Raw genomic sequence first — 12,701 nt, 5'->3', positions numbered from 1 at the left:
ACCTCTGAGGATCTTTGACTTGTTCCCAAGCCTGCGCTCCGCGCATAAACGTCACGTCAAAGGTCGCACCGCCACTACAAATCAGTCGATGGCCTAAAACCGTTGTCGTGTCGTGACGCACGCCGAACGTCCCGAAATGCCGCATGCGTCCCGAAAGGCCGCATGCTGACAGGACCCTCCGATACCCAAATGGCAAAAGAACACGCACCCGTGATGCCTCGGAAGCTGCCGGCGCACTGTTCTAGGAATGCGTCCTGAGCCGTGCGCGCACGCACACACACGGTTCGTAGAAACGGTGAGGAAGCTGGAAAGGAGGCGGCCGGTGGGGAAGCGTGCGGCCTTCAATCCAGTGGGACACAGGGAAGCCGCAGTAACCCAACGCTCCAGCCTCCAAGGCATCGGCAAAGGCGGAAAATGGGGCCGGCCGGCTGTTCTGCGGACGCCCCAGTCGTCGGCAACTAGTAAAGGAAGCGACTTCTTCGAAACAAGTGCACGTGGTTCGGCGGCCACGGTTGCAGCCTGGATAAAGAACCGCTCCCCTCCTTGCGCTACTTCTGCGGAGGAGGCGATAACCATGCCGGCGTGTGAGCGTATGCGGTGTAACCCGCTTGCCCACAAATCACTTGGCGACACAGTGGTTTTTAGCGCCCCTTAGGTGGTGCAATGGCTGACTCGGGCCCGTATTTCTGACGGTCGCAACACGTTTTCGACCTCGCATAAGTGGGAAGCTTAAAAAAACAAGAAATAAGAAGCTAAGGAGCTCTTTGGAGAGGGGGGCAACGGTTCTGAGAATGTCCAATTGTCGCTCCGTTTCCGGTCATCCCCGAATTACTCACTTCAAAACAAACCAGAGCGTGTTATAGTCTCAAAGAAAGCCGTCGACGCCGCGGCCGCCGCCTTGACATTTCGCGTGTTCGGGACGTGTCCACCCAGCGATTTATGACCCGGCCGCTGCGCTGCCGCTATTGTTCCCGCGCCGAAGCCTGAACACTCAACGCGCCCGGTTCGAAACCACATGGCCCCCGCCCCCCTCGCATGCTTCCCCGATTCCCAGTTGCCGCCGAAGCGCTAAGCGGTGTCCGCCGCCCCTGGAGAAACACAACAAATGCACTCGAAGAAAGTACTTCCATCTGTGGCGCGTCGCGCCCCTTGGCGCCTCTAGGCCGGCTAGTTGACACTCAAAAACAGTGCAAGCAATCTGGCCAGTCAGCGGCCCGGTGTGTGTTGTTGGCCTTCGTATACTGTTGTGACACGCATTTGGAGGCGTGGTTTCTGTGCCATAAAACTGAAGTGTTTGGTGTTTTGGGAGCAAGGAAAGTAAATATTTGAAGTTGGAGACAAGGGCCGGTCGACCGAACAACGTAGCGGGCCGGACAGAAGCAGTCGCTACACGTGATTGGCAAGAGTATAGAACCATCCGTCTAACCGTTTTGTTTGGCGGGAAGCGTGCCGTGTGAAAGTGGTTGTGCTGGGCTGCGCGATCGAGTGGACTGGACACCCATGCAAAGAAACAAGGCAAAGGTATGTGTGGCATCAGTTCTATATATTCAGCAGTTCGTTCAGACCGTAGTCTAGAATTACTCGCTACCGGCAGTCGGTGGAGAATTGTTTGTCAAGTCGGGACACTTAACAAATTTATTTAGTGTAGTCGTTTGTGTTTAAGCAGAGGCGTGTATAAATTCATTCATTTTACCTTTACATTATCCATAGGTTTAACATACCGATTGAAAAGTGTCTGGGACAGTGCTATGACGGCGCGGCAAACATGAGAGGGCAGCACAGTGGGCTGCAAGCTCTCATACGAGAGGAGGAGCCTAGAGCTATATACGTGCACTGTCTCGCCCATGTTTTTAAACCTTGTTTTGAACGACGTGATGCAAACAGTTGACAGATGCCGTGACATTCTGAGTGTGATAACGGAGCTGATACGTTTTGTCACAGGCTCCCCAAAGCGCCTTCATTGGTTCAAAACATTTCAGGAAGAGGAAGAAAGCGTCAGTTTGGTTAAGTTTTGCCCCACCAGGTGGACTCTAAAAGCATCTTCCCTACGTTCTGTTTTGAAGAACTACAGGCCGCTTATCTTATTTTTGCAAGAAGTAGCCTCGGAACGCAGTGAGAGCAGCGCAAAGGCTTCTGGGCTCGCGAAGGCGCTTTCAAAGTTTCAGACTTACTTCATGTTCAAGTTAATGAAACTAGTATTCTCACGCTTAGAAACGGTGAGCTCCGCTCGACAGAAACGGTCTTTAATGCTTGACGAAGCTAAAAGGATGATTAAGGCTGCTAGGGAGAGCATTAGTGAACTCCGTCACAGCTTTCCCCGCTTTCGGGCTGAGAGCCTGGCCGAAGCTAGTGAACTCGAGATTGAAGAGCCATCAATCCCAGCTTCAAAAAAAACTCCACGCCGCTACGACGATGGATCTGGGGGTCATTTGTTCCACTCTACTGAAGACCTGTACCGCCAGTTGTACTACAACGTAGTGGACACGGTGCTTTCTTCCTTAGACGACCGTTATCCCGCCGATACGTGGCAGCACATCATCAATATTGAGCAGTTCCTCGCTGGAAAGGCCGACGCCACATACGTTTCCCAGTTTTACGGCTCAGATTTTCAAACTGAGCGCCTAAAGCTGCACCGAGACATGCTGCTTGACATTGCAACGCAGCGCAATGAACCGCCGGTCAGAACACTTGAAGACGTTGTTCAGATGTTCAGGGGGGAGAAAGGAGAGCACCTGAGAGGGTTGCTTCCTGAAATAGCCATGCTAGTCAAAATTGCACTGACTGTGCCAGTCACGTCGTGCACATCAGAGCGATCATTCATATGCCTCCGCCGAGTCAAAACATATTTGGGGTCGACGATGGGACAGAAAAGGCTGAATCATGTTGCTCTTCTCCATGGGCACAAAGAGCTTAGCCGAAAGATAAACTTATATCTCATTGCTGACGGATTTATCGGCAGATCGGCTGTACGCAAAAATACATTTCTGTCTTTGAATGAGTAACCTGCGTACAGGACACCATTCCATGGAAGCATTTGTAAAATATCATGTATGTGCATGTCCTTTAGTTTTTTTGTGTGTTGATGTATACGTGTATAAAAACTCTGATTCGTGATTTTATTTGTTGTGCTTGCACTTATACATGTCTCCATATACTTTGTGCGTGTGTGGGGGGGGGAGGGTATGTATGCTTTAGGTGTGGTTTTTGTAGATATTTCATTTTTAATGGTTTTGTAGATATCCCATTTTTGTTTATTGCACTATAGCCCCTAATGTCTTGTTAACAAAAAAATAAATGATGACACCATGTACCAGTTTTCTCAATTTTTTGTCCTACCGTTTCAGCGAACATGTAAAACTTTCTGAGCTCACGCGGGGCACCGATGCCTTCACCCTCGTCACACTCTCACGACAGAATGGAAAATTGTACGCCTATGCAGTGTGTGCTACGCCAATTCAGCAGTAGCCGCGATCAGCAAAGCCCGCGGGAAATGGGGATGTAGACAGCTAGAAGGTTAAAAATAAAACAACTAAAATAAAAAAAATTATATATATATATATATATATATATATATATATATATATATATATATATATATATATATACACACACACATCTGTATTTGCCCCCACCGGGAAATTGAAAACTCTACGCCTATGGCTCAAGGTTAATTTTGACAACGTGGGGGGGGGGGGGGGGATCGTACACACAGACGTTTTTTGCTTTTGCCTCAATCATAAAAGCGGCCGCCGCGGCCAAGAATCGAAGGCTTACAAGATTCCAAGACCCGAAAAGGGTTACCTGATAAGCAGCAAATACAGCAAACAGGCTGGTACTTTATAACCGGCGTCCCTGTCCAAGCTACTCCAGATGTTTTCGCAGTATTAATTGATTGTGGGGATTAAAGGGACGCTGAAGTGAATTTGTCAAGCTCCCGTTTTTGCTTGCACTGCGTAGACAGACTCAAATTAGCACACTTTTCATCGTTCATCCGGTTGACAAATCGGTAATTATTTTACAAAGCGCGAAAGAAGAATAACTACCATGCGCTGTTTGCGGCGGCCGCACCAACTAAAGCTGTGACGTTGGGAGGAGCGGGCACCGTGATTGGACGATGCCCAAGGTGAGAAACCAGACAAGTTTCGGTTTCGGTTCTGTAAAATATAACCGGTGGCGTTATTGGATGGGCATTCTCAGTAACTCAGTAATCATCGTACCGCGCTTCTGCCATGTTGTCAGCTGTAAAAATGCATAAAGATAAGCCTCCCAGGACGGCTTGGAATCGTAGCATTCACTAGCCGAGGCCTACGCAGTGCATGGACGCCCTCCGCGTACCCGCAGACGCCCAAATGTCACGCGCTTTTCCCCCATATTTGGAGCTTGCCTCACTCATGTCTGTATCGTAAAAAGCGTGTTCGCACCAGGCCAAGGGTCTGTTCATTCGGGCCTGTGCCCACTGCCCGCAAACAGTCGGTGCTTTTGGCAACAGCACGCCGACGAGAACTCACTATAGTGCGCCAGTGCCAGCCTGCGCGCGTTCTGTGAACTAGTTCGTGGAGCCATGAACGTTGCGGCCCCAAAAAAGGCGAACCCAATATAGAAAACATCGGCGGAAAACAAAAAAGTTAACTTAAAAAGTTAAAAAAGTTGACATACCTAGCGCCCCAGACCACTCGGCCACGGAGCGGGCTCCGCTGGCCTTGGTAATATAAGGTAGCAAACCATAAAACATCTTGTGGATGTCCATTCAATGTAACTTCCCTGATATCCAATGTGCAGAGGATATTCGTGAACGCCCACGTTATGTCCACAGGATATTCAGGCGATGTCCCTATTGCCTCGGAATAGACATCCACAAATACTTTCGTCTGGATATCCACAGGATGTCCTTAAAACTCATGGAAACTTTCTGTGGACATTTCACAGATATCCAGACGACATCATATAATGTCCATTTGATGCCATATTGAGGCATTCTCAGGACCTTATACTATTATTATATAACTATTTATATATTATTATTAGTGACATGAAACCATCCCAATTTTTATTGCAAAGAAAAATGGTTTTTATTTCAAAATCATTTCAATATCCACCAGAGGAACCTCGCTGGAAGTCCAAGACCTAGAAAACATTAAAAAAATGAAAACAGCACCAGTTAAACGCTTGTTAAATAGCTATTATTGAAACAGCTGCTTACACCATTCTGCCAATTGAAAGAGTGACAGGTTAAAAGAAAATTGCAATCAACTGGGCGGGTCAAATAAATTTACATACAAATTCACCATCAACAGGCGTGCATATATGAATCGTTTCTTAACTGTGCAGCTAAAATGAGACAAGAGAAAAAACACAGCAAAGATTTAGGCTTTTGAATAAAAACAGTGCCAAATAAACAGTGTGATTCAACTTGAAGCCGTGAAAACTTAAGCAAAGAATAAATTTTGAATTGAAGTTAAACAGAACACCAGAGAAAATAGGAGCTGCCAGAATACCTAAGAAACAGGCTGGAAAAGCAAAGGTTTAGTCTACTATACTGCATGCTAAAATATTACGCAAAAGAAGGCACGTGCTTGGATTCATGTTCACGTCGTCTGTAAATTTGCTTCTGAGAAGTTGGGCCGCCAGTTGAAATCTTGTGTTTGATCCAGAAATCTTGTTTCTTCAGCAGAAAGAGCGGCAGCAAACTTCGCAGCAGCGGCGGCAGAATATACATTTGAAGAAAGGGAAAAGGAACGAAATGCTAGGTACCCTTCTTGGAATGGCAGAATCTGGAGAAAACGCTAGTTGTCCTGCAAGAAAATGTCGTATATCTTGGTTAGCTTCAGCTTATTGCTGACATTATGATAGTTTCTTACCTGCTACTGGAGACGTTGATCAAGGGGCTGGGATGAAGTTTTTGTGATGTATTCACTGGCAGTCTCAGATGGAAAACTGGAAGAAAATACCAAGCAGTAATTTGGAGTCGCGAGTAGCATCACAATCGCGAAGAAGAAATACCTTGAACAGAGATAGAAGTATACGGCCGGGTCCTTGAAGTGAAGCCGATCGGTGATCTGAGAACCGTGTGGTGCAGCCGAAGACAGGAACCGAACACAGCCGTCGATTTCCTGTCCAGTGGTGCCACTGATGAACGGTGATTTGGAGCAATTTTTGTATCAGTAAATTATTAATTTTGGAGCAATTTGGAGCACCTAAATGTCAGTTTTGGAGCATCTTGGAGCAACTAAACATCAACTGCTAGATGTGTCCAAAGCATCTCTCAGCACTAAAAATTGACCAGTATCGTCCAGTAATTGATGTGGAGGTCGCCATTGAATGGGCTTCAAGGTGATTTTCACACATGCGATCAGAAATGGACGACACAGCTGAAGAATAATGGTCTCCTTGTCCCTACCAGGGAAAGACTTTTTCAAGAAGTCACTGAAAACGCTTCATAGTTGGCAGGCTCGAACATGCATTAAAAATAGCTTTCACAGTCAGCTCTCCCAATAGCCCAAGAATAGCCAAATAGCCAATAAAGAAAATTTCTACAACCAAAAAAAAAAGTAGCCAAATTAGGCTCTTTATAGCCCAACCTGGCATTCCTGGGGAAATGGGATTTTTTTTCCACTTATTTCGAAACAGTCGCTAGAAGTCGCCAGAAGTTTGATGCAATTAAATCCCCTAAGTATCCACGCAATCGCAAAAATGCAACAAAACATAATTTGCAAGGTATTTAGTTACTTTCTGGTGTGGATAAAAGACAACCTGCAACACGATAATGAATTTTGAAAGGCTTCGACAAAACCTGCCTAGCAAAAAAACAACGCGCCTCTTTTCTAGTTATTAATTGTTGAGGCAAGCCCTCGTGTTTTACTTTTTCATTTTATTAGATGCAGGTGCTTGCTATCAGTCCTCGTGCGTATTTCCACGCTAGCTGGAAATGTGCACGAGAAACGTGCATGGAGCTTTTGCATGCGATTCATGCGCTTCGGCGTTGCGCGTGCGATTTTTTCACGCCCGCGTCGACGATTCCACGCACGCGGCAGTTTCTGCCACGCTCAGAAAATGAGGCGCGTCGCGCGCGGCAGTGGGAGGAGCCTGGCGACTTGCCCCAATGGGGAGACGCGTGCCTCATGGCGGCGGTTTTGAAGCGCTCGAGACAGCCTGGTCACGGCCGGCTGGCTCCGTCGGCGGTTTTTAGGCTTACCACCCCGGCAGGTATTGCATGGACGCTTTCACTAGCGACGCGGATGATGTTTTAAAGTACCGATTTCGCCCACATTATAAGCTCCTTTACCACACAAGCAACTTCGTGCGTGCCTTGAGCGATGTTTTAGAGAGCGCTTAAAAGTGGTCGCTTGAGCTCCCACACCACTTCGCGGCCGAAGCCGCCGCCATGTTGCCGCGCCGCGCGCAGCGTATGGGTGCTTACACGGCGCGTTTTCGCGAGCAGAAAACGCTCCATGAGGTTCATGCTTTTGAGGGACTGGCCGTTCTTCACAGCCCGCTTCACTTGCGGCAGTCCCCTCCGCGAGCCCAACAAGCGAAGCGAGAGCTTGCAGCCGAGCGCGTCACGCATGCCGCGAAACGGCGCTCCCATTGGCTCCCGGAGCGGAGAGGGCCGGCAATAAACGCCACCTAAAACCACATATTGTTTATAGCAGGAATTATTGGAAACTACAGCAAGAAGGAAAGTTTTTAACTGCGGTACGCCAGCGCTGCAATGACATGCTAGACGAAAACACTGTATCGGCGGTACAGTGACGGCGCCAACCAAACTCGCCGCGGCAAACACGATGACGGGTGCTAGGGAGTTCACGTTATCAACCCGAATTAGTTATACATGTCTAGAGACCACTGTGAAGTAGTGCTTGTAACAGGCTGCACGCGATTTGCGCAACACAAATTTTGGCGCACTTTTGGCGCACTTGCTTGCAAAATCGTGGTTTTTGTATCAGGATGGCGCAGGATACCTCATTTGGCGCAAATTGGCGCATTTGGCGCAGGAGTGGCAGCACTGCCTGTCTCTTGAGACGCGAAGTCCTTCGAGCAGTTCAGTACGAGAAAATTGTGGTTACAACAGGCGAGCAAAGAGCGAGTGAGCGACCGAAAAGCGCGGGAACCACGGGAACCCAGCTCCCCGTCGAAGAGGGCGAGGATGGTTTCCTCCGGTCCTCCTCCTCCTCCACCGCCGCCGCTTTTGTCAGACGATACGCCAAGCAAGTACGGAGAAGCTGTGCTCGGGGGGGGGGGGGGGGGGTTGTGGCGAATGCACGACTATGGTCCGCACGACACTTGCTTCGCGCCCTCTCCGACACCCCGGCATACAACCCCCCACCCCCCCCCCCCCCCCTCCTCGCCCACTCCATAGCAAGTGGAAAAAACGCGGCAGAGCTTTCTCGCGCAAACCCTGCCGCAGCCCAAAACGAAGAATCTGACGCCAAGCGCGCGCCCGCTCCCTCCTTCCCCCCGAGCACGGCTTTTGAAGCTCCTTTCATGGCGGCCGAGCTCGTGTGGGCCATTCAAAATGCAAAAAGAAAAAGTGCGCCCGGGGCTGACGACATCACATACCAGGATATAGGAAACGTAGCCGGGAGGCAGCGCTCGCGCCATCTTGACTTTGCAACTTCCACTGGTCTTCCGGCACCCTCCCTGCTCAATTTGGCCTCCAACTTGTCTCTCCCGTCCTAAAAAAGAACAAATCTCCCAACCTTTTCTCCTCTTTTCGTCCTATTTTACTCACGAGCGCTGCCTCCAAAATTCTCGAATCAATGGCGCTCGCACGCCTCGAATGTGCGAATCTGCAACTTGAACCCTGAGCAGCAGACGGGTTTTTGCCGCCAGCGCAATGCCATGGATTCAATTGCTGACCTTGTCTCTGCACTATAAAACGCGAAAGCTACCAAAAACCATGGCCATAGACTTTCTCTATGCCATGGCCTTTGTCGTCCTTTTGGACATTCGCTAAGCCTTCGACAGTCGACTGCTTACCCAACGAGGGTATTCACAATGCAGTAAAACGCTGCAAAATTACGCGGCCGTAACCCTCATCTCCACCGATGTTAATACTGGACGAGGCCCGCCACTCCATCGCGCAAGAACTAAACAAACAACACCCAGACGCGTGAGTTGCATCATGCAATGCACCTGCTCGCATCCAAAGCATCAAATTTGGGTGACAAGAGTCCTGCCTACTCAGCGGGCTCCATACTGGTTCCGTACTCATGCAGGCTGCGTACCAGTGCTCGGAGAAAATGAGAAAATCAACAGTCCCGCTTGTTCTTTATCCACATAAATCAAGCAGCCTAAAATATAGAATTCAATTCCCGAATCAAACAGAAAGGCAACCGGATTTCGCTCAAATTCGAAATCAAATAACTACCCGCTCTTCATTTAAAATATTAGTTAGAAACAGGCCAGAAAAAGACGGGGATGAGCGGTGATTTGAACTAAGACACACTTTGTTTGGCTGGGGCCCCATATGTACACCGCGTAGTGTAAGGAAAAATGTAACTTTGTGGACATCCTAGCAATATCGCGTAATGATGTTATACTAACACACCTGCAGTGATATCGCATGGATGTCCGCAAGCAGATGATCTTGGGTGAAACATTGTATGGACATCACATGAATGTCCTGAAATGACATTGGATATTGTGACCATTTGTGGATATCCTATGGACTTTCGTGGTTTGCTGGTTGTACAACCAGTTTACACTTTTATTTAGTTTTGGCATTTCAAGCAGCTTAGGTGACTATTTGTTGTATTGCGCTCGTGCAGTAAGCGTCCCCCGAGTTTCCACAATAGCTCACGTCTAGCAATTGCATTTCGTAGACGGAAAAGCGTTCGCAGATGCGTAGTCGTGCTGCTGACCACTGTGCTTGTTCGCCCAGCGCAAAAAAGTGCTTCCCGCACCCTAGTTTTACGCTGTACGGTAAAAAATATCAGTTGATTTTATCTCCTTAGTACCTATATTGACTTCGCTGACTCTTCTCCCGCCTTCAAGAGGCCTTATATTTTCCTACTGGCGTACCAGTCAGCGAAGCGTCGCATGTGCGCTTGTGTGAAGCGACCTTGACTTGGAGCTAGATACAGTGTACAAACTAACCAAGTAAAGAAAGGCACATTCTTCTATTCACAAACGTGTCCTGGCTTCGTTTCAACTGAGCGAACGAATTGCGACACGACCCGTCGGCGGCCGGCGGACGAAACGCTGGGCCGACTGACTCTGTCTGAAGGCCGGGGAGCCGTGCAGTAGCGCAGCCAACTGCGAGCTCGGCTCCTCGCGACGTCACACGAAAACGCCGCAGAAAATGGGCGAGCGTAAAGAGAGGAGGACAGCATTTTCGAATTAATTTTTCTACTAAATAAAATCGCGTAAACGCGTCCAGAGTGGTCGAAACATGGCCTGGGGACTCCGGACTACAATTTGCGCAAGTAATCCCGCAATGTTTACATATCACTTCAGTGTCCCTTTAACGCGCCGATGCAATGCAGGCGATGAGGCGCGCCGTAGTGGAGGGCTCCGGGTTAATTTTGACCTTTAACGTGCACGGAAATCTCATACACACGGACGTTTTTGCTTTTCGCCTCCATCAGAAAAGCGGCCGCCGCGGCCGGGAATCGAACCCGCGACCTCGTGCTCGGCAGCGCAACGCCTTAGCCACTGAGCCACCGCGGTGGGTTGTTTTTGCAGTAGGTCAGTGGAAAAAGTAATACGTATGACAAAGATCTTGCATCCGTTAGCATATTCTTATACTGTTTACCAGCTACCGTTCAGTTTCATCAGCACTAGTATGTTTAAACAAAACAGTTTACACTTGTCTTTTGCACACAGACACATAATGTGTAAACAACCACGTCCTTTATGCGACGCACACTGCGCCTCCATTGCGCGTGATTTCTGGTCAAGAAAGGATGGCCATGCTGAAAATTGAAAGAACTTCGTTTCCAGAGGAGAATTAAGTAAATGCACAGTTTACAACATAGCACTTCATGTGCAAGTCGCAAACGTTCCGTCTGCGAAACTGCCTGAGCGTTCTCTGCTCGACCTCCCGCTAAGTAGTTTTGGGAGTACCAGCACCACCATCCTGTTGCATGGTACGTTATAAGTACACTAGCCGTACGAATCTGAATGGTTATTGAAATGGCCAGAAAAATTAAAAGGCCCACGGCCAGGAAACACTAGTTGACTGTGCGTGTTGCACTATACACGTGAGCACAATGCCATCTTGCGACTCAGTGTTGTCTTCAAATTTTTTGCAGGGCCAGCTGAGTCTTATTCAGGACCAGGGTCCCGGAACGGTTCCAGACACTCGCCTGAGAGCGCGCCATTTAGATTCCAAGAACAGGAGGAATTGACAACAGGGGCAATTGCTGACAGTGATTTGGGAGACGATGATGCTTTAGGCGCCGTTGCATTTTTTGAGCATCCTTCCAGGCCCGAATCAGGATCTCCAGATTGCACATGTGCCATCTGCTTGGGCCCTCTGCGAGACAAGTGCAGCCCTGACTGCTGTTCTCACACCTTTTGCTATGTGTGTCTTGATGAATGGTCCAAACGTAAGCGACAATGCCCCCTCTGCATGCGCGCTTTCGACATTTTCATTCGAGATGACCACTCATGACAGCAGTGGTTTGTCATCAAGCTTTGAGCCACTACAACCATCCCATGTACTTATAAGCATCTTCGGGTCTTCATCCAGTGAAATCTGAATGGCATGCACTGGGTGTGTGAAAGAAGTTAAGCTGACAGTTTTTAAATTGCTAGACTTTAATTATGTCATGCTGACAAGTTCAAAATATTGATATATGCGTTTTATTAAAATAAATACTGTATTTTTCTTGGGGGTGTTTTCGCTGTCTTCATTTCTGTTTTTCCTCTCTGAAAATGCAGCACATGTTTGGCAGCCCCGCAACTTGCATTTTATTGCCTACCAAGTAAAAGTAATAAAATATTTACAAGCATGCACACAGTAGATTATCATCCACGCAAACTTCACGCATTGTGGAAGCTTAGCTTTTGAGTGAGCTCCTTTGATAGATCTGCGAGTTTTTAGCTAATTTTAATTATTTTTTTGGGCAAACGTAACTTCTCAGTTTACAAAAGAAAGCTTATTATGGTATATATTCTATAAACTGCTTGAAACAGGTTTTATACCCGCCGCGGTGGCTCAGTGGCTAAGGCGTTGCGCTGCTGAGCACAAGGTCGCGGGTTCGATTCCCGGCCGCGGCGGCCGCTTTTCTGATGGAGGCGAAAAGCAAAAACGCCCGTGTGCACGAGATTTCGGCGCACGATAAAGATCCCCAGGTGGTCAAAATTAATCCGGAGCCCTCCACTACGGCGCGCCTCATCGCCTGCGTTGCGTCGGCGCGTTAAACCCCACAATCAATCAAATCAATCAATCAATCGAAACAGGTTTTATCGGGGCATTTTAGAAATTCCCGCATGCAAGAATTGCCAAAATGCGAAGTCATTGGTTTTATCAGCGTAAGAGTAATCACTTTTCTGCCCAGCCGTGCACACCACTGGGGCATTTCTTGTGCAAAATAAAATTATAATTATCATTAATAAATGTGCCACCTGCTATCAGCTGTGCTCATCAAGCTTCTGCCAAAATGCGTCATCGCTGCCAATTGGGACCGATCCTGGCGTTAAAGGGGCCCTGAAAGGCATTTTGAGCACACTAAATGAACTAGCGCAACCGTTAGATT

The 12,701-nt window shown here is 48.2% G+C and overlaps 1 protein-coding gene and 1 long non-coding RNA gene across 2 annotated transcripts in view; one reads left to right on the top strand and one right to left on the bottom strand.

Moving 5' to 3' along the window:
• The window catches only part of LOC144174186 (uncharacterized), a 115,886-nt gene extending 104,490 nt beyond the window's left edge, over positions 1–11,396 (top strand). The window contains exon 58 of the mRNA XM_077702703.1: positions 11,253–11,396. Coding sequence (XP_077558829.1) covers positions 11,253–11,262 — 10 coding nt within the window. The 3' untranslated portion in view covers positions 11,263–11,396. The remainder of the gene's footprint in view (positions 1–11,252) is intronic.
• LOC144174185 (uncharacterized) lies at positions 5,476–6,109 on the bottom strand. Its single transcript, XR_013323440.1, has 3 exons — positions 6,001–6,109; positions 5,859–5,934; positions 5,476–5,792 (listed from the first exon to the last, which is right to left on the bottom strand). It is a non-coding gene; the product is annotated as an uncharacterized LOC144174185 (long non-coding RNA).
• Positions 11,397–12,701: the final 1,305 nt, after the last annotated feature.

The sequence above is a fragment of the Haemaphysalis longicornis genome, unplaced genomic scaffold (assembly GCF_048455015.1).
Source record: "Haemaphysalis longicornis isolate Haplotype H1 unplaced genomic scaffold, Haemaphysalis longicornis Haplotype H1 scaffold_3, whole genome shotgun sequence".
In the NCBI taxonomy this organism is placed as follows: Eukaryota; Metazoa; Arthropoda; class Arachnida; order Ixodida; family Ixodidae; genus Haemaphysalis; species Haemaphysalis longicornis.
Note: the sequence above shows the minus strand (reverse complement) of the source record. Positions and strands in the feature narration are given on the sequence as shown.